The sequence below is a fragment of the Coturnix japonica genome, chromosome 23, assembly GCF_054131305.1.
Source record: "Coturnix japonica strain WE chromosome 23, WE-NBRP24, whole genome shotgun sequence".
Taxonomy (NCBI): Eukaryota; Metazoa; Chordata; class Aves; order Galliformes; family Phasianidae; genus Coturnix; species Coturnix japonica.
Genome location: NC_140685.1, coordinates 4,698,584 through 4,719,745, shown reverse-complemented (window position 1 = coordinate 4,719,745; position 21,162 = coordinate 4,698,584). Strand labels below are relative to the sequence as shown.

Below are 21,162 nucleotides of genomic sequence, written 5' to 3'. Positions count from 1 at the left end.
TACTCAGCAGTGCTGTCCCCAGGGCTCCCCACTTGCTGCCCCCCTGCACAGGGCCATGTATGTCTTCCCTCCCCTGATGCTCTGCTTTTTGCCCCCAGCACAGCTGTGAAAGCCAATGCACAGAGTGTGTGTGTGTGTGTGTACGTGTGTGTGTGTGTGGAGGGGGGGCCTGCAGCCTGGCTGCATCTCACTGCCCCCACCCTGGGAATCACAGCCCAGATCTCCCCCCTGAACCCTGCAATGCAATCAGTGGAGATGGTTACACAGGAGGAGCTGGGGCTCACTGGGTCTCCAAAGACTTAGGAAACAGGGTCAGCTCCTGGCTCAGGTCATGCAGGACAAAGCAGCCCCCCCAGACCCCGATTGCTCCCATATTTCTGCACAGACAGCCCAGGAGCCAAATCCATCCCTGAACCCATTCCTCTGCCTCCCACCAGCGAGCAACAGCCCTGGCAGGAACAAGAGCCTGGGTGAGATGGAGCCGGCACATCATTAACAGCACACAACAGACTGCAGGGCTTTAGTGCAGACAATAACTCAAAGTTAGCCCCATAAAGATCCATAAAGCAGCTCTCATTACACACAGAGCTGCTGCCTGCACACTGCACGGCTCGTGGCTTTTTTTCAGCTCTGTGTGCTGCTGCAGCAGAGGGTTTTGTAGGACAGTGCCGCAGTGGAGCGAGGAGTGCAGGCACTGACAGCACAGCTCGGGGACTGAGAGGCTGAGCTCTGCTTCCCTTCTGCTCTGCCGCCATCCATAGCAGCTCCAGGCACAAGGATAAACCGCAGCAATGGGGGGAAGAGGGGCAAAATCTGATGTATGAAGAGAAAGAAGTGTTAAAGTGTTAAAGCCCATAGGGCACCAGCTGCTGTGCATGATGTGGGTCCGAAGAGCTCACGCTGCCCTGAGCCCTGCAGTGCAAGCAGGGTGCAGGGGGAGAAACCGAGGGACAGCAGTTTGCTCACAGCAAGCAGGGAAGCAGGCACTGCCATGTGTCCAGCATACCCACATCTCTCCCAGTGCCTCCAGCAGCTGCTGGCACTCCCACCCACCAGTGAGCTCCCCCCTCCTAAGGCCGTCTGTGACCACAGCTCTCTCTTAAGGCTCCATTCCAGCAGCAGACCTGCTGCCCTCAGAGGAGCAGGCGGCATTTGGTGGGGGGAGGCCGCCTCTATGGCTCTGCAGGCACAATCTACACCCTTATCCCACCCCTATCCCACCCACCCTTATCCCAACCTCCCCGCACCCTTATCCCACTCCTAAACCCACCGCAATCCCACCCCTATCCCACCCACCCTTATCCCACTCCTATCCCACTCACCCTCCTCCCCACCCCTATCCCACCCACCCTTAACCCACCCCCCCACCCTTATCCCACCCCACCCACCCTTATCCCACTCCCCCTCCTCTCTCTGCTCAATCTCCATAGCCTTTCTTTCAGCTTTTATTATCCCTCACTTTATATCCGCTTTAACTCCGAGCTCCCGGCTCCCTTCGGGTCCGGATATCTCCGAACCATCCCTGCCCTAAAGGCCATCAATGATGTCAATGATGTCAATGATGACACTGATATTACTGGGGGTCCCGGTGGTCCCGGCCGTACCCGGAAGCCCCGAACATTCCCATCCCCGGGACCCCCCACATCGCCACTCAATGAACGTTATCAATGAACGTGACGTCACAAACACCCAACGTAAAGCGACCAATCAGCGAGCTCATCTCTCATTTCCCCTATCGCCCCGCCCCTCGTAGACACACCGACCAATAGCAGCTCATCCCTACAGCCAAAACACAAGCCAACAACCAATGAGCTCACAGCGGGGCGGGGCTTAGCGGCAGAGCAGCTGGAAGATTCGAACCCAACGCCCGTCGGGGCGGGCGGCGCGGAGCCGACCAATCAGAGAGCGAGGAGGAGGGGGCGTGGCCTTTCTTTAGCCCCGCCCACCCCGGTGCCGCCGCCGCTCCCCGCCCCCACCCCCACCCCGCGCGGTGTCGGGGCGCTCCGGGCACCCAGGGCGGGGGTCCCCCATCCTAAATCCCCCCCCACCCTTTATCCCCCCCCTTGTTCTGGTACCGGCCCCGCCATGTCGGTGAACATGGAGGAGCTGCGGCACCAGGTGATGATCAACCAGTTCGTGCTGGCGGCCGGTTGCGCCGCCGACCAGGCCAAGCAGCTGCTGCAGGCGGCACATTGGCAGTTCGAGGTACGGGACCCCCCTCCCCACCCCCCCTTTACCGGCCCTATACCGGCCCTATAACCCCCCGCTCCCTCCTCACCCCCCCCCGGTACCGCGGCCCACGCTGGGTTTATCCAAAGGGGGATTACAGCCCCCCCCAAGTGACCCCCCCCACCCCATGGGGTGTTTGGGGGGCAGAGAGGCCCCACTTGGGGCTGGGCTGCCCCTATTTGTACCTTATTTATACCCTATTTATACCCGGGCCGTAACCGGATCTACCGGCTGGGCCGCGGGGGGAGCACAGCCCGTGAGTATATGGGGGGGGGGGGAAGGGGAGAGGGTGTAAAAAGAGGCGGAGGGACCCCATGAAGGGGAAGGGGGGGTTGGTTCTGAGTGGGTTTATGGAGTGTGGGCCTGGCAATGGGGGTGGTCAGCACGAGAGTGGGGTCCTGGGGGGGTCCCGATGGGGGTGGGGGGGCTTTTTGCCCCTTTTAGGGCTCCCCTCCACCTCTGTGTCTTTCTGCCCCTCGTGGGGATCCTGACACGCGCCCTGTGCCCCCACAGACCGCCCTGAGCGCCTTCTTCCAGGAGACCAACATTCCCAACAGCCACCACCACCACCAGATGGTAAGAACCCCCCCTCCCCATATCCCCACACACCCCATATCCCCATACACCCCATTAACCCCCCTCCACCAACCCCCTCCAACCTCCATCCCATCCCCGCTCCCATCTATCAGCCCCCTCCACCATGTTGCTGTGCCACACGCAGCCGGCGAATGTAAACACCACGAGCTAAGATGTCTGCCAGGAAGCGGCCGTGCGGCGCGGAAGGAAGGCTGCGGCCCTGCACCCCACACACCACCATGGGGGGGGGACGTTTTGTTACCTGCTTTCCTCCCCCACCTTCATTTATGGGGCTGTGCACACTGAGCAGGGCTGCTTTGGCCCCTTTCTATCCGTCCCATGAGCAGGCCGCGGTCTGGGCCTCACGTTCTGCCCCTATGCATGTTACCCCCCCTCCCATAGTGATTTTCCCCCTTTGCTCAGGCTGGGGTGGCTCTCACTGTGACTTTCCCCTATATTCAGAGCATGGGGGTCCCACAGAGCCCCCCTATATCCCCATGTTTCCATCCGGTGGCAGAGGGAAGGTCGAACCCTGCACCCTGCCCCCCCCCCCACCCTAAATAAAACCCCATTTAGAGTTGGGGAGGGGAGGCAGGAGGGGCTGCTTCAGGCCTCGGAGGATTCACCAAACAATAAACCACTCTACAAAGTAGTGCCCAGCACAGCCATTGTGCTGCAGGAAGCACCATGCAAAGCAGGCAGCAGCGTCCATCACACCCAGAATAAGGCCCATGTTCTGCTCCCACCCCACACGGCACTTATGGGGTTCAGAGCCCCCCCCAACCCCACAGTGCTCTGCAGTGGTGTCAGCAGCACAGCCCTACCCTATATTTGGGTCTGTGTCCAGGCTGATGGCTTTGGGAAGTGGCAGAGCGAGGAGAACCCCGCACTCACACATCCCACTCCTCACTGTCAGCATCTGATTGAATGAGAACAGTGGGGCTGAACCCCCCCATGCCAGATTCCCAGCATTGGGATCAGCTCTGGGAATAGGGAACCCCAGTTCTGAGCCAACACAGGATCAGCATAAACCCTGTGCCCCATGGGGGCTCACCCAGAGCACTGCATAGGGACCCCAGTACTGCACTGAGCTCATGTAATGGGGTCCCTTGTAGTGCGTTGGCACCCACTGGTGGGGCTGTATGACTCTTGCGGACCCCGTGGGCACCCATAGGGACCCCAAACAACCCTTATGGGGACCCAAAGCGACCCACAAGGACCTGACACCCACTGTTTCCTCTCCCCACAGATGTGCACCCCAAGCAACACACCGGCCACTCCACCCAACTTCCCGGATGCTCTCGCCATGTTCTCCAAGCTGCGAACCTCCGAAAACCTCCAGAGCAGCAACAGCCCCATCACCTCCATGGCCTGTTCCCCCCCGGGCAGCTTCAGCCCCTTCTGGGCTTCCTCACCCCCCAACCAACAGCCCTCATGGCTGCCCCCCTCCTCACCCACAGCCCACGGCCTCCACCACCACCTGCATCACCCGCAGCCCTCCTGGCCCCCCGCGCCTCCCCCCAGTGCCCCCCCACAGAAAGCCATGGCCACAATGGACAGCCAGAGATAAGGGGGGGATAGGGGGTGGGTGGGTGTAGGGGGGGGGGAACAGGGCCAGGGCGTTTGCAGTGGGGGGGGCTTCATGAGAAACGCACTGGAATCATTTTCTAGGTTTTATCCTTTGTTGGTTATTGGGGGGGTGGGATGGGGAGGTGGTGGGGGTGGGAGACACTGCCAGGAAGGCCCACACAAGTTACCAGCTGGTCTTTTCCTCCCACTATTATTATTATTTTATTTTGTTTTTTTTTTTTTTTTTAAATATATAACTATAATATATAAATATATCTAATGTATATAAATGCAGAAGGGCACAGGGGGCAAGGCAAGCAAGGGAATAGAATGGAATGGATTGGGGGGGGTGGGAGGGGGAAAAAGATACAAACCCAAAGGGATGAAGACAGCTGCCAGCACCCAGCCCCATTGGGACAGCCACCCCCTACCTTTAGCATGGGGTGCCTGAGAGCAAAGCACATCTCTGGCTTTTAGGATCAGCCTGGATTCTTGCACAGCTTCCCCCACCCCTAAGCCCAGATGGGTGGTTTCATAATGGGGGGGTGATGCCCCCATCCCCATAACTGTGGGCCCTTCCTGGTGGAGGCAGTGGAGAAAACTAGGGGGGGGATGGGGGCTATTGGGTGGTGATGGGGGCTATTGGGTGGTGATGGGGGGGGGGGGTTGTTGGTTTCTTTGGGGTATTTTTAGTTTTCAAATCAAATCTTGCTTAAAAAAAAGACAAAAAAAAAAAAAAAAGACCAAAAAAAAGGAGAAAAAAAAACCAACAACAAAAAAAAAAACCCAAACCCCAAAAAGAACAGGAAAAAAAATGAAAATAGAAACAGCTCGAAGGGTTTTTTTGTTTTTTAATTAATTTAAAAGCAATTAAAAACCAAAATAATAATGGCTTTTTTTAACAGCAGCTGTCCCTGCCTCTTCTCTTTGCTGGGGGAGCCAGCAGCGCCCATCAAACACAGCCCCAACCTCACTGTGCCTTTCTGACTAGACCCCCCCCAGCTCAGCCCCCATCACTGCTGCTCCATGTGGATGGGCTGAGACCCCCCAGCCAGAGCTGGGGGTTGTGGGGATACAAAGGAAGGGACAGGGATGATCCACAAAGGAAAAGGAAAACGCACCTGGATCCACTTACCTGCTCTGAGCACAGCAATACCAGCGCTGGGGGGGTGATGGTGCTTATGGGACCAGCAGTGTGGGTGGGTTCCCATAAGGGGGGTGGGACTGAGCTCAGCACCCTGCAGTGTGTCCCAGCTGAGCCTTATCCTGCTGATGGGCTTTGCTCTGAGTTTCCCTTCTTTGTTGCACCGTGGGACCCATTGGTTGGTGCTTCTCCCACCTTCCCAGCACCTTCATAGTGTTGTTCCCCTTCCCCCCCCCACCCCTAAATCCCAAACAAACACATCCCAGGAGGTCAGACCAGTGCGGAGCAGCTGCAACACACTGCAGCAGTAAATCAGGGCTACGTAACATGCAATTTAACTAAGTGAACTTTCAGGTTCAGACGTGGCAGGGACAAGGAGCCCCAGGGACATGGAGTCCCGCACTGGGAGCTATTGGGGTGGGGGATGCCCTGTGTGGGTATTCAGCCCTTTGGGGCTCAGGGTAAGGGATGCTGCAGTCACACCCTGAGTATGTGATGGGAAGATCTCAGCTCTGTGTCCCCCTACATCCACACCAGGGTTTGGTCCATCCCTGTATGTGCCAACTGGGGGGGGGTCAGCCCCATCACCTGCATAGGCAGCAAGGAGTGGGGGTGGGTGGAAGGATGGAGGTGTCCATACATACAGAAGGGGGATGCTGAAGGCAAAACCAACCCCATCCCTACCCTGACCATACAAATGAATCCCATCCACTGCTCTTTATTGCTACTGGCCACAGCCCACGGGCCCACCCGGTGCCCAGGGGTGGGTTTCAGGTGCTCTCTGCTCTGGGGTTTTCTTCTCTGCCCTGCGGTGACCAGAGGTGAGGCAGGCGGCCATGGGATGACACCGGGCGCTGATCCTGCGGGGTGCCTGGGGGGAAGCACAGGGGTTAATGCACCCACTTGAAGGCCTCGGCTTTGGGGTCAGGGTGGGCACTGGGTCCAGGACTCATCCTATTCCATGCACGGAGCATAATCCTCCACTCTCCCGTTCTGCCCCACACCCCAGTCCTCCATCCCACCCCACCAGGCTGTGGGCACAAACCCTCCCATCACCCCAACCTGCTGTAGGACACCTCAGTGCCCTCCCACCCCAACACCCCCAGGGCCATACCTGGCTGGCTGAGTGGGTACAGGGCACTGCAGGGCCGTGTGGGGTTGGTGTCCTGAGCACCCCTGGACTTACTCCTCATTGAGCCTGGAGGAAAGACCAGAGGAGGGGAACATGAGAGCAGTTGGGGTCCCCCCATTGCAGAGCTCCCATGACCATTTGGGGTCAGTGGGATTACCCCACACCCTGTACATCTGTACCCTCCTTCCCTTTGAGGGCAGGCAGCTGAATGTCCCGCCGGCCTCTGTAGATGTGCCCATCCTGGCCCAGCAGCTCCATCTCACCGTACTGGGAAGGAGAACAGGGAGCAGTGCCAGTGCTGGATGCACAGCCCAAAGCAGGAGCCCCCCCAGCACCACGGGGCTGTGCTCCCAGCTGACCCAGTGCCCTCACAGCATCCCCAGCAGGGAACTCCATCACCCATCAGACATCTATCTCCCCATGGGGCAGCCTGCAGCTGTATGTGAGGATACGGGATGTGTTTATGGAGCACAATGGTAGAGCAAGCTGGGTGAAATGCCCCTATGAATGCAACCTCCTCCCTCAGTCTGCCCATGTACAGCTCTCCCTGTGGCATTCAGATGCTCAGCATCCCCTCCCAGAGCTGCTCAGCCTCAGAATGGATCCTTTCTCCCTTGGAGATCCCACATCCATCCCTCCTTAGTGCTCCCAGCTCCCTCCATGAGATCCCAAATCCCCACCTCCTCAGACATCCCATTTCCTACCTTCTTGCTGGTGCTGCCATGGGGCTGTGGTGGTGTGGGGCAGTAGGGTGGGCCGTGTGGGGGTCGTGGGCAGCGCTGCACTGGGTGGGTGATGGTGTGCTGCCCCCCACAGTGCCGTGGCACGTGTATGAACCCATACGTGGCTCCCTGATCCCTGCAGGGTGGGGATGGATGCTCAGGGCTGGGAGCATCTCTATGCCATGAACCAGCCCCTTGTCCCCTTGTCCCCTCATTCCCCACCTGTGGATGTGCTCTGGCTGGAAGGTGGCACCACGGGGACGCATGGCAACGTGTGAAGACAGCGCTGGCAGTGGTGGAATGGTCACAATGTGCCTGGAGGGCAGAGATGGGGGTTATAGGGGGCAATGAGCCACCCTGCCCTGCAGCCATCCTGCAGGTGTACCCACATGCCATCCATCCGGCTCAGAGCCAGGCAGGATGGCACAGGGCAGGGTCCCACCTCCAGCCCCCACCCAACCCAGGGGGTATCAGAGCACCCCGGAACTCACGGTCCAGGCACCAGGATGTTCAGGGGTCGGTCACAGGACACGCAGTGGAAATGGGCCAGTAGCTGCCTGCGGGGAGATCAGGGGTCGGTGGCAGCATCGGGTGCTGCAGAAGGGATGGGGCTTCTTGGGGTCCTGCCTGGGAATGTGGCTGTGAAAGGGGCTTTGGGGGGCACTCGGGGTGTCCTGTGTGTCCATGTATTCCAGCCCTGCATCTCTGTCTGTAGGAGCCTGGGACAAGTTCTGCCACCCCAACCGCAAGGAAACCAGCAAAGGCGTTACTGGGAACCCTGCCCTGTGCTGTGGGGTCTGTCTGACAGTGAGCATGGCTAATTTAGGGGCCTCATGCCACAGTCCCGTGTTAAATCCCAGTGCAGCAGGGAGGCACACGGGGCTGAGTGCAGCAAAACCGGGCAGAGAAAGGCACAAATTCCATCTCCAAAGGCACAAACTCCATCTCCAAACGGAGACATTGCGCTGCCCCCAGCTGTCCCCATTGCACCCACTTCCGAATGCCGGCAGCATCGTCCCCCTCCGGCCGCGGTTCGCTCTCCTTGAGCTGCTTCAGGACGCTCTTCCAACGCTCCTCCAGCTGCTGCCGCAGCGGGGCCAGCTCCAGACGGTCCAACTGCGGGTGGGCACGGAACCTTCGTGTCCCCATCAGTGGCACCAGAGGGAGGCAGGAGGGACGGGGTGACCCCACACAGTGGGATGCTCCAACCCCAGCTGTGTGTGTACCTTGGAGTCCAGCTCCTGAATGAGCTTCTGCTGGACCTGGTGCCAGTCCTGCTCCTGCCCCGTCACCTTGCTCAGCATCTCCTTAATTGCCCCATTCAGCTGCTCCATGGCTGCATCGAACTGGGCACAGCTGACTTTGCCAGCTAAAGAGGCTCTGTCTGCTTTCTGGAATAGGGAGACAGCAGAGCACCATGGGGTCCTGGTCCTGCCCTGCTTCCTTCCTGCAAAGCACAGGGATGCTGACATCCTTACCACATCAATCTCCAGCACCAGCTCTTCCTTGTCCACCTTCTCCTTCTCCAGCCTCTCCAGGGAGTGGAACAGAGCCTGCAAACACAGAACGGCCCCACTCACAGCCACTCTGCCTCTGTGATTTGATGGTTACAAGCAGAGGGGCTGCCTGCAGGATGTTGAAAGCCCCACCTCAATGTCCCTCTGCCTCTGGTGCTGGTCGTCCACCAGGTTCCCGGTGACACAGCTGAGCTTCTCGCAGTCCCACTGCACCTGAGCGATGGCAGCCTGGATGTGCTTCAGCAGCTCCTCATCCTGCTGTGGGGAGGGAAGGCAGCAGCCCAGCACCATGTGAAGGATGCACAACAGGAGCCACATGGAACAACATGGGGTTGTTGGGCTGGAGGCTGAGACACCAAACCCAAACCCACCCCAAAGCAAACCCAGACTGCAGCAGTTCCCTACCTGCCCCTTGCCCACTCGCTGCTTGCCCCCCTTGCCCGTTGTCTGCCGTGCTGACACCGACTCCACCAGCTCCTGGAGCTGCTCGTAGCGCTGCAGCAGCCGGCCCAGCTGTGCCCCCACATTTGAGCTGCACACCGGGCACAGGGCATCATCCTGCTTTGCTCTGTCATGGCGGTGCTCGGCCGGCTCGGTGCTGCCCAGCATGGAGCGCAGCTCGTCCAGCTGCAAGGGAAAGGTGCTGTGATGGCCTCAAGGATCCTCCCTACAAGGACAGCCCTGTGCCCCCTCCCCACACACCCACCTGCTCCTGCAGGTTGTTGGCAGTGTCAGCCACCAGCTGCTCCAGCGCGGCCCTGGCTGCGTGCTGCCTCTCCTTCAGCTCCTTCAGCTCCTTCTTCATCTCCTGCAGCATGTCCCTAACCAGCAAGATGGGCACACGGATGGAGCCCCGTCCTGACCCTCACACCCAGACAGTTCTGCTCTCAGAAGCAGCAAACCCACCCCATTTCCTTACCCCAGCTGCAGGCTGCTGTCCACTATCCCATCTGCCCCCATCACTCCCAGCTTCTCCAAGGCGTCCTGCAGCTGCTTGATCTGTGAACAGCAGTGGCACATGGTCCATGTGTGAGGGTCCTTTGGTGACCCCCTGCCCACCCCCAGCCCTGCAGCCCACTCACCTTCTCCTTCTCTCCCTGCAGGTCACTGGCCATGTCCTGCAGTGCAGACACACGGTCCTGGAGGTCGGCCAGCACGATGGTGATGTTCTCCTGGCCTGCAGGGATGTGATGCTGTCAGGGTCCAGCTCCAGCTCCAACCAACCTCCCCTCCAGCTGTTCCCATTGAGACACCCCCTCCATCTCCCCTGTTCAATGCAGTGAACCCAACCCACTGGGCTGAGCCCCCAGTCCCCCATCACCGCCACCTGTAGGGCCCAATGTTTCCCACCTCCCTTCAGGGAAGGCAGATGTAGATCCTCCAGCTCACTGCGGTCCAACTTGTTGGCCTCCAGCTGGGCCACCCGCTCCTCCAGGGCACTGCAGAGGTGGCTGAGCTGCTTGAAAGCCTCCGCTGTCCCCATGTCATGGCCAGAGACCTCAGGCACTGCCAGCCCTTGTGTAGTGGATGCGGAGCCGGTGTCCATGCCAGCAGAGGTCTCAGCTCCCGGGGCAGTGGGTGATAGGAGCCGTGAATCTTCACCTCTGCCCTTGGAATATACATCATCCACCCCCGTCCCCATGGCTCCAGGGGTGGCATCGGAAGGGACGGTCTGACTGTAGGGTGCTGTACCAGGGGGGCCCGGCTGAGCCCCCACTGCTCCTCCTTGGGGCCACATCTGTGTCCCCATGGTGCCAGGGGACCCCGGCTGTGTCCCCATGGTGCCAGGGGACCCCGGCTGTGCCCCCGTGGTCATAGGCTGTGTGCCTGGGTACCCTGGCTGCATCCCTGGGCCGGTGACTTGGGTACCAGGATACCCCAGCTGTTCTCCTGGGCTGATCCCCTGAGTGCCAGGGGATCCTGGCTGCATCCCTGGGCCGGTGACCTGTGTGCCAGGGAACCCTGGCTGTGCTCCTGGGCCTGTGATCTGGGTGCCAGGGGATCCTGGCTGCACCCCTGAGCCAGAGACCTGGGTGCCTGGGTACCCCGGCTGTGTCCCTGGGCTGGTGGCAGCGGGATCTTTCATCATCCCTGCTTGTGTCCCCGTGGAGTCAGGCTGTGCTCCTGCTGTCCCTCTGCCATCCCCGGGTCCGGGCCGTGTTCCCCGTCTCCCTGCACGTCCCTTCCGTCTGTCCTCATGTCTGGTGTCATCATCAGACTCAGAGGATTCGGTGGTTGAAAGTTGGTCCCTATCAGCTCCCTGGGAGGGAGAAACAGTGGGAAGGCAGTTTGTGGGTGGGCTGAGCACCGGGGTGGGAACGCGGGGAGTCACTGTGACTGCACTGTGCCATCAGGGTACATCCACTCCTACCATCCCAAACTGGAGAGGTGCTCGTGGCCGTCCCACGTCACTGTCCGAGCTCACCCCATCGCGGCGGCCCCACTGCTGCCCTGCAGCATCCCGACCGTCATCCTGAGAGGGCAGCACAGAGCGGGGATTTAACGGGGTCGATCCAAAGGGATTCAGGCAGTGAGTCCTCACCCACGGCTCCCACGGGTGGGGGGCAAGCAGGGGGGCAGCAGTGGGGCTATATGGAGTGGGGCTATATGGAGTGGGGCTATACGGAGTGGGGCTACATGGAGTGGGGTATATGGAGTGGGGCAGGGGTGGGTGGAGGAGATGGGTGTGACTCACCAGACCCAACATCCCTTTAATCTTCCTCAGGTCCTCTTCCATTTGGGACTGTGCCGCCTTCATCCCGCCGAGCTCCTGGAGGAGATCCTGGGAGAGGGGCACAGCCTGGAGGGGGAGAGGAGGTGGGAAACCCCATAGCTGTGCTGGGAGCCCCTTAGAGCCCTGCTGCCTCCAACAGCGCCCTGCAAAGCCTTTACCTTGGCGTCCCTGCCGTCAGCGCCGTCCTTCCCTTCTCCCTCCTCCCTGCTCACACCGTGTGTCGCGGTGCTGCTCGCAGTTCCCGCTGGCTGCTCCCTTTGCTGTGGGTGCTCCCCGGGGGTCGCAGCCCGCTGTGCGGTCGGGAGGTGCTGCAGCCCCAGTTGCTGCAGCATGGCGTACAACAGGCTGTACAGCGCATTGAAATTCACCGCCCCGATTTCGGGCGTCCCGATGGCCAGATCCAACAGCTCGGATAGACTGAGTGAGGCCATGGCCGGGGGGAACGGAGAGCGGCCTGAAAGGGGGGGGGGGGGGCAGCGAGTGGGCGTTAGCAGCTCCCCACAGGGCAGGGTACTGGTTGTAGGGTCCCTCCTTACCGCTCCCTATAGCGGCTCAGCCCCCCGCCCCTATTCCCAGCCCCACACCCCGCACCTCCAGCCCCGCACGCTCCGGCATTAACCCCTCCCCTCTCACTGATCCCGCCCCCCTCCCATTCTCATTGGCTGCTTCCCCCCGCTCCCCGCAGCTCATTGGCCGCGGCCGCCTCACACGTGTGGGTGTTTACGGGAGCGGAGCGTCCCCAGTTACTACGCGACGCGTGTTTGTTCCACTACGGCAACGGGGAACCACAGCCACAGCCATAGAGCAGGGCTGACATACACAGACACAGCCATAGAGCAGGGCTGACATACACAGCCACAGCCATAGAGCAGAGCTGACATACACAGCCACAGCCATAGAGCAGGGCTGACATACACAGCTCCTGCATGGAGCGCAGAGCTGACATACACAGCCCCAAAGACCCCACCAGGACCCTGCTTGTCCATCACCCCACCAAGGTGGTAGCACAGGTTTCACTAGAGCACGTTTATTTGCTTCATTAAGATTATCGGTTCATAAAGCCCAGCTGTGCTGGAGGCTGATGCTCCAACTCCAACCCCCAGGAAGGTTCTGCCCCCATTCAGTAGCTCCAGGAATCACAACCTGGTTTTACAGCGCAGACAAGTGTTCAAGTGCTGACCCAGAGCCTCAATGAAGCACAACGATGAGCCCAGGCTCACTAAATGCAATGGCCCAGCAGCTCCCCTCACCCTGCTGGGAGGTACAGGGGGAGTCAGTTTGTTCCCAGTGCCCTGAGCTGCCCTTTGTGGCTGTTCCGCTAACTTGGATCCAATGAAAGCCATTTGTTATGCCATGCAATAGAGCAGAGGGTGCTCAGCTGGCACCGTGCTCAGCCAGCAGCAAGCAGGGCAGCTCAGCTCACTTCGTTTCTGTGCTTGCTCTCAGACAAGCCACAATCAGAAACAGAAACCCAAAGGTTGCTTCCTCTTGCAATCCACACACAACGAGTGTTCTCTGTTCCTTTCTCAGCAGCTGACAGCTTTCTTTCACTTCTCCCCCCCCCCCCCCTTCAGAGCAAGAGATAACACTAAAAATAATGATAATGAAAGGAGCTTAAGAATTCAAACCTTCCTCATTTCTGCATCTCTCTGTCTCCGTGTTGTGAACCCTCCTCCCCTTTGCCAGTGGCCTCTTCTTTCTGTTCAACTGTAAAGTGCTGCTCAGGTTGTTCTTTTTCTATTGGATCTCATGGCTGAATGCCCTGAGAACTCCCACCCCTCCTACAAGAATAAACGGTTGTGTTACACCTATAATTTATGGTATTGCCTTTTCATGCATATTTCCTTCTCCTGTGGAAGCCAGGATAGGGGCAGGTCTAATCATCAACAGTGATGTTACGGAAGAGATAGGCCATGGACTCCCCATTGTGGATCCGTCTGATGGCTTCAGAGAGAATCAAGCTGATATCCACAGTCTTTATCTTGGGGCACTGCAGCTTCTGTACCTCATGAGGAACTGTGTTGGTTACCACCACCTACAGAGTGACAGAAAGAAAACCATCAGCTGTGCTGCCAATGCATTCGTTCTCACTGAGCTCCAGGAGCAGCACAAACCTGCAGCTTCACAGCCCGAGGAATCCTTGTACTTAGCAAGGAGATTCAATTAAATGGTGTCCCCCAAGTGATAGATCATCTGCTCAGGGGACCACCATGATCAGCACTCTATGACAGCTACCACCACACAAGCGGATGGGCCCATTTAGAGCACAGGATCTGATGTATTTTGTCACTGAAGTCCAGGTCCAAAGTGTTTCTCACCCACAAGGCACCCACTGACCCATCATCAGTTGGGGAAATAGGAAAGGCAGAAGGGCTGCACTGTGAGAAAGCAGCCACACGCAGCCAGCTGTGCTGAGGGAAATGCCCAGGCAGGGATGACTCACCCACATACATACATAGACACACAAACCTGACCTGAACATTTATCCATCACGCAGTTCTCTATGAAGAACCAGAAATGAAAGCACCCCATGTGATCACTTCACAGGTATCAGGTAAGTAGCAGAGGCAGAACCTCAGTTTCTATTTCTTAGTGCCTTAAATCAATCCAGACACCATGCCAAGCCTTCCTCTGCAGTTCCAATTGATACCCACCTCATCAATGGAGGACTCCTCTATGAGACGGGGTGCATCTGCAGACAGGAGCCCATGAGTGGCCATCACAAAGATCTTGTAGGCTCCACGCTCTTTCAGGATCTCTGCAGCAGCTACAAAGCTTTCCACGTCATCAATTATGTCATCCTGAGAAGAAACAGAAACAGCATCAAACCCTGAAGCTCAACATGCCTGCAGTGCAGGAATGGATCTGCAAGGCAATGTGGCTTTGGCCATGAACAAAGGAAAATAATAATCCTCAGGCTATTTCAGCTGCAAAACCCAGGTCTGTGAATACCATGGACCACATTTACAGCTCCTTTCGTACAACATCAATATTGTGTTGTGGAAACAATGCAGTCCCAGCACACACACGCAGAACAGAGCTTGTCCTAAGCAGGGTTATTTTTGCCTTGCAATAGTAGCTGCAGGATAACTGTTACACAGCAGCAAGGCATGGGATGTATGAGAAGCTCAGCAAGGTGTTTTGTTTGATTTAAATCCTTTAGGAGATCTCTTCACATATCCTAGATTTGCTGAAGATCAGCAGATGCTGAGACTTGCAGATTCAATGGGACAAGATGATTTGGGGTTTCCAAGGCTGCGCTACGAATGGTTCCTCAATAGGAAGTTAAGAATAAAGAAAGAAACCAAAGTCACCAGCAGAACCAGAGAAAGAAGTGGCAACAATCATGTTCCCACCACACACCAGCAGCCCCTCCTACCCTCAGGGACAGCTCAGCTCAAGGAAACACACTGAAAGGAAACCACCCCCAGCCACCCCCACCCCCTCCTCTCCATCATGCTCATACCACAATGATGGCAATTCTTCCTCCGACGTCTCCAACCACAGTTATTGGTGGCTTCTCCTTGGCCATCATCACTAAAGAAGAAAGAAACAAAAGAAATCAGTCAGCCCTGAGTCAAACTGCAACAGTCCCACTTAGCAGAGTCTTACGGTGGTGCACAGACACGTGCTTTACATCATCCTGATACCCACCAAAGGGGGTAACCGCTGCTTTAACCATTGCATTGCTCTTTAAACAAATAGCACTGCTGCTTGAAGATGAAACTTGTGGTTTCTGCAGGGACCAACTACTGATCTCTGTGACAGAAGCAGCTCCAGACATCTAACAGCAGCAGAATCTGCTGAATGTTTTAAAGCAGGTTCACAGAAAGAGCAGATAACATTCAGTTCCAACTCAGTTCTACAATCGCAGTGCAACCAGTTAAATGGAAGCAGAAATAGATGTTGATGAGCTATGCTGACACATGGTGAAGAGATGTATCAGGACATAAGGTTTCACACTTTCCTGTCTCTATTTTCTGCACAAAGCTCATGCAAAAACTACACCTGGATCAGCCTTTAACCTTCATCCTGAAAAACCTTCAGCAGCAGCATGGGGAAATAAAGGAAGGAGATAGAAACTAGGAAGCACTGTTCAGATGTGATACAGCCTTTAGACCCCTGCCAGCCAGCAATCAGCTCCAGTACTGGATGGGGACGTGCTATCAATACTCCAATGCCTCTCACTTGCCAGAGGGTGCTTGTGTATGTAGTAAACACTACAGGAAAACTCACAGTGTGGAAAGGACACAGTGGTGGGTATGAGTTTCATCAGGCGATGATCTGGGCTGATCCAACCACTGCAGTAAAGAACCCCTCGCGTTTTGTAACACACATAGGCCTGCACTTTTCACATTATCTCCAAGGAATGCAGCCAAGTATCCTACCAAGGATGCTCCTCTCTGTAAACTTTGGGTCTGCAAATACTCTGGTCACAACAGCTTCTTGAATCCAGAGTATTAAGACCTAGGAAAACCATTCTGCTATCTATCATAAGACAACCTGCTTCCATGCGATAACTCACATTACTGCCCACCACAAAGCCTTGTCTGAGCACTGATTTCAGCCCTCCTGGGTCAGAAGAGACCTACATGAAACTGCCCATCCTGCACAGCAGGCTGATCCAGTAACTCTTCCCACAGCTCATCAGTGCCTGGGAACACTCACAGTCCATGCACAGCAGGGTGAGTCACACTGAGGGATGTGATGAAAGCAGTTATGAGGACCACAGCTCCAAAGACTCACGTGCAGTGCAGTGCTGCTGCTTCACGTACACAACAAGCTCTGCTCGCTGGTTTCCCTATCAGAACTGCATAAGAGGTGCCCAGTCACTCTGCTTTGTCCAGAGGGATGTTAGTCCTTGCAAAGCAGTGTGAATCAAAACAACACCCCAGCCACCCTATGGCTTAAGGGTTAACTGCTCTATGCAGTGCACATTCCTCAGTCTCTGCATTGTTATTTTGGAGTCTCTTATCAAATGCAAAGTCATGTCTAAATCCTGAAGGGAAAAATATTCTTATGAGAAGGAGGAGGAGGAGGAGAACTTGTAATAAACTCGGATTAAGCTTCAGAAGAGATAAGCAGACCATAAATTTCAATTACAGGCACTACCTACCTGCTCAGATTAGTTATTAACAAAACTCCTGGTGGGAGCTATGAACAAAAACCAAGAGGATTTACATCTGGCTGCCATTCCAGCCTGTGTGTGCACCCAGAGGAGCACCAGCTCTGCTTACAAGAGCCGGTATAGGGAAAACTCTCAACCACAGTTAATGGATACAGGGAACTGAAATTCAGCGCTGTTTTACTGACAGTCACATGAAGGTTGAGCAAACCTGCGCCCTCCCATTCCACCAAGGGAGCAAATGCATTCCTTGCTATGCTCAAAGGCCAACCAAGCAGCTAGCAACATTAGCAGTGCTTCACATCTTTCGTTTGCTTTTAAAGGCTTGTAATTCAAAGTTTGCTTTATTTTTAAAGTATGGTAGGCAACGTGGCGACCTACCCGGATCCTAAAGAGATGTTCTCCCTTTTCCTTGTTCAATTTTCTCTGCAAAGAAAAGAAAAAAATTGCAAGCCAAGATCCACCCACAACCAACCACATCAAATTGCAAGAGAACTTTGATCGCTGCAACGTCATGAGAGTGAATGCAAGGGTTATCGTGGTCAACTTGCTTGAAAAACGGTTCCAATTAACCAAGAACCCAAACACAAAACCCTTCAACTATTGAGAGTTTAGGTCAAAAGTGCTGCTGTTTTTTCCTGGAAAGTCTGAACAGTTGCTTGCTGTATTGATAGGAATACTAGAGAAAACAACCATCATTTTTACAGCATGAGGATTTAAAGAACATGGGGGTGCTGGGGGGTTAAGCTCATCAGCCTAACCTGCACCATCATCCTGCTGTGAGTGATACGCACCAAGCACCACATGCTGGAGGGGAGATGATCATGGCACGAAGCAGCAGCATTCCCAGGTGCTTAAACCCATTAAGCAGTCAAAAATGGGTTAAGGAATGCTAAAAGAAATGCTGTTTGGAGCTGAACGTTATCACCACGTGTCTTCAAGCAAAAATCACTGGGTAAAATAACAGTGCATTAAAAACCTGTGAACTAAAAGCTCCTCCAAAGCTGTTACATAGAGAGACAGACCTGGAAGGACAGGTAACACTCCTGTGCCCCAGCCAGAACATGGGGAGGATGTGGGAACAGACCCAGGGCCACCCCAGTACTCCCACCCAACTGTCTTCTTCCACAGTAGCTTGCTGGGCTCTGGGTTTGAAGTTGACCATTGCCTCTATGTAGAAAGTACCAAATTTCAATCCTACAGCAACAAATGAACAGGTGGTGCTCTGCACCTTTCCTTTAAGGTGAGGATGCAGTGTTTGTTGCAGCACAGCCCCAAGCCAGCTGTAAGCTTTGAGTGCACAACCAAAGAGAACAACCTCGGAGTGGTATCCTACCTCAAAGGCAATGATTTCTGCTGTTTGAGTGACAAACACTTGGAGCTCTTGCTGCCACTTCAGCACAGCACTTGAGGAAGCTCATCTGGAAACACCTCTGGCACTCCTGCAATAGCTCCACATGCCACCTGATCAGAGCATCGCATCAGGTCACGCTCTCAGGACAACAAATAAGCCACGATGCTGCATAATAATTATTAATTAAAGGCATGTGATTGCTATTAGGACAGAGAGGAGAGGTGCGTGCCAGCTGCAGGAGCCTGGCCAATTCACTAGAAAGCCCACAAGGAATTGCAGAAAGCATAATTGCTGTAGGGCTCTGGGACTGCTCCCAGCCTTGGGTTCTACCTCATTTCTGGCTGTGACAGTGCTCCTGGAGCACCAAACTGTGGAGACAAGAGAGAGAGGATGTTCCACACTAACATACATGCAGCCCACAGCGGGGCCCTCAGTCTCAGCAAGCCCCCAGGAGCACTATCACTTCCCAAGTGTTTGTGATACCTGAGCAGGGCAGACCTGCAGACTGACTGGTTTGGCAGCCAGAGGTTTTTCTGGCCAGTTCCACAAACACACACGTAGCCAAGCCATGTTTCACTCCACTCTGCCTTCAAACCTCGTGACACTGAGATTGTTGGTGATGGTATAAGGCAGGAAGAGCTGATCAAGGGTTTTGTTTAATGTGCCACTTGAGGTGGGAAGACACCTTTCTAACAATTGAATCAGACAGGAAGGGAGGTGTACCAGACTCACAGCACTGCCATCCTTAACCCTGCCACATAGAGAGCAGAGGATGCAAGACAGGTAGGATTCAGCAGCAGCTTACAGACTGCCCTCAGACTGGTACTGCCTCAGCATCCTCCAGTAACAGAGCCCAGCACACACACTCAAAACCAGGCATCTACTAAGATTAGAAAACAGGAGAGAAAACCAGCTTTCTTTGGAGTGTTTTGGACACGCTTGTACCATAACCCTCCCACCCCCATGATAGACAGCTACCGAGCTACAGCTTGATTGGCTGGGCATGCAGGAATGTAAGGTCATGAGTCAAGTGCAGAGCTTCTGTAGGAGGTGAATAGTGCTGGTACACAGTAAATTAGTTTGTTTGGGTAGCTGAGGACTGAAAACATTCTCCTACTGAAATCATAACTGAGTTGGACAAAGGCAAGTTTCTGTGTGAGCTAACACTCATGGGGTTGTCCAGCAGCAGCAGCTTCCACAGCTGAGATTCCTTGAAGTGACACAGCTGCATCAATTCCCTGCCAGCAGACAGATGTGACACCCTGGAGGATGGAATCCCCTTCAGAGTAGGACGGGAAGCAAAAGGCCAAGAGCAACCATGCAAATTCCTGCTTTGCTGCAAGTGCATGAAGAAATCTCCTATCAGAAAGGAGACAAGCAAGATGAATTCCAAACTTCACTGCCAAACCCCACCTGTCCCCCAAGGCCCAGGAGGAGTTTCACCAGCTACATAAGCTTTGTTTAACTGATTTCATGATGGCAAGCAGCATTGGGCTAATGTAAAATGCCTGCAGTCTTACTCGCATTCCTCCTCCCTGACTTGTCCTCAGACTGGTTGGATGTTCTCTCCCCAGACTTCAAAAGACAAGAGGAGCTGCTTATCAGTAGCCCTAGCCACAACTAGTATAATCAAGCTGGGCTGCCTGCTGGATAGCTCTGGTTCACACACAGCAGCATGCTGCACCTCCCACAGTCAGTTCCCAGCCACATTCACTGCCCTCATCATTTCCTATCACCATTTACCTAGAAAACCAAAACCCTTCCAGACAGGAGCTGGACTTTGACTGTACTATTATTGTTTGACTGCTGCTGTTGCAAGAATACAAGCAATGCTAATAGGACCACGATTCCCAGAATACATTTCCTGCTGTTTTCTTTGCACTGTGCTCTCAAGTCAGCAGCTTATCAATCGATAGCAAGAGCACAGGAACCAGTTCAACAGTGCTCTCTGAGAACCTACTCACACTACCCACACAAGCATCAAAGCTATGCCAAAGCAGACACTGCAAGGTGACTACATGGCTCTCAAGATGAGGGAAGCTTCCAGTAGTAATGATGGCTGGAACAAGAGGGGAAAGCAAAGGCCAACCCATCCCTCCAAGTTGGGGACAGCAGCCTGTCTCAATGTCTGTTTCCTTCTTAACTCCACTTTTGGACTTCTTTCCTGATTTTAATGAGTTCTTCATTATTCTGCAGACTTCCAGCAGATGTTCGTTAGTCTGACACAGCTAACAGGAGCAATCCTGGTGTTCTGCAAGGCCAGGAGGAGTTAAACAAGGACTTCTCCCTGTAGTTCCTCCAATAATTTGCTAACACTAATCTTTCCATGAGAAAATTCTACTCTTCCAGCTGTCCTTACATTGGTTATATCTAAGAGTCTCTTTTCCCCCCTCCCTCCTCAAGGATAAGCAGAGAAGCTCAGTCTTACATGGCAGCTCCAGACCAGGATGCACAGTTGCATTTTTGACCATAGGAGGGGAGTGACGTCCATCATCCATGTCCTGCTCTGTGCACTGAGCCTCACCGTGGATCACTGCCAGCCCCAGCCTCAGCCTCTCAGCATAAGACTGAGCCCTGTGGGACAAGCACAGTGTGTCAGGAAGATGCTGGGCTGCTGCAGCTTCTCAGCACAGTGAAGCAGGGCTCTCCCAGACCCAATCAGGCAAACAAAGGCTGCACTGAGGTTTGCAGACACAAAAGCCTTTTGGATCAGTTTGAAGATCTATTTGCACACCCTCCCATATTCTCCCCCTATAGGACATCAGCCCAGATTTTTTTCTGAGCTACTTTTAACCAGCAAGCAAAGAATCCATTTACCTTTTAGCTGCATCAGGGGACTTGGCCACAATAACTGCGTTTCTATAATCTGGAATCTGGATGCAATAAAAAACAAACACCTATTTAAGTAAAGATCTTCTTGAGAACTCATAACTGATTTGACAGGCAGCTGAAGAAGTTTCCCCCACCCCCAAATCTTCACTCTGTTGTAAGAAGAATTGCAAAGCAATTGCACTCCTTTTCAACACCTGCATTACATATTCTATGCAAAACACAATACAA

The 21,162-nt window shown here is 54.9% G+C and overlaps 3 protein-coding genes across 28 annotated transcripts in view; 1 reads left to right on the top strand and 2 right to left on the bottom strand.

Moving 5' to 3' along the window:
- Positions 1–1,954: 1,954 nt before the first annotated feature.
- Positions 1,955–5,278, top strand: UBALD2 (UBA like domain containing 2). The gene is made up of 3 exons (XM_015880186.2): positions 1,955–2,205; positions 2,743–2,805; positions 4,055–5,278. The coding sequence occupies exons 1-3, from the start codon at positions 2,086–2,088 to the stop codon at positions 4,373–4,375; spliced, it is 504 nt and encodes a 167-aa protein (XP_015735672.2). The 5' UTR covers positions 1,955–2,085; the 3' UTR covers positions 4,376–5,278.
- On the bottom strand, positions 5,040–13,391 carry QRICH2 (glutamine rich 2). Of its 5 annotated transcripts, none has more exons than XM_085522790.1 (19): positions 13,252–13,391; positions 11,782–12,077; positions 11,585–11,689; positions 11,261–11,362; positions 10,240–11,149; positions 9,972–10,066; positions 9,809–9,888; positions 9,596–9,710; positions 9,295–9,516; positions 9,022–9,147; positions 8,851–8,925; positions 8,599–8,763; positions 8,367–8,488; positions 7,864–7,929; positions 7,595–7,687; positions 7,355–7,508; positions 6,830–6,917; positions 6,633–6,716; positions 5,040–6,389 (listed from the first exon to the last, which is right to left on the bottom strand). In XM_085522790.1, exons 2-19 carry the CDS (start codon positions 12,052–12,054, stop codon positions 6,289–6,291), a joined length of 2,976 nt encoding a protein of 991 aa, XP_085378916.1. In that variant the 5' UTR covers positions 12,055–12,077; positions 13,252–13,391; the 3' UTR covers positions 5,040–6,288. The 5 variants fall into 5 exon arrangements, 4 of the variants coding, with proteins under 4 accessions (XP_085378916.1, XP_085378918.1, XP_015735266.2 ...); XM_085522792.1 differs by having other exon boundaries at positions 9,022–9,144; XM_015879780.3 differs by lacking the exon at positions 13,252–13,391 and adding an exon at positions 12,215–12,258.
- PRPSAP1 (phosphoribosyl pyrophosphate synthetase associated protein 1) overlaps positions 12,635–21,162 on the bottom strand; it is a 21,333-nt gene continuing 12,805 nt past the window's right edge. For 18 of the 22 annotated variants that reach the window (XR_014936788.1, XM_015879789.3, XM_015879796.3 and 15 more), the window contains 5 exons: positions 20,920–20,975; positions 20,531–20,676; positions 15,090–15,160; positions 14,278–14,424; positions 12,635–13,658 (listed from right to left, as the gene is read on the bottom strand). Coding sequence is in view for 17 of the 22 variants with exons in the window: in XM_015879789.3 (XP_015735275.1) it covers positions 13,500–13,658; positions 14,278–14,424; positions 15,090–15,160; positions 20,531–20,676; positions 20,920–20,975 (579 nt within the window). In the remaining 5 variants the exon portion in view is untranslated. Of the gene's footprint in view, positions 13,659–14,277; positions 14,425–15,089; positions 15,161–17,129; positions 17,175–20,530; positions 20,677–20,919; positions 20,976–21,162 lie in introns of all 22 variants that reach the window. The other 4 variants (XR_014936786.1, XR_014936789.1, XR_014936785.1 and 1 more) reach the window with 1 other exon arrangement.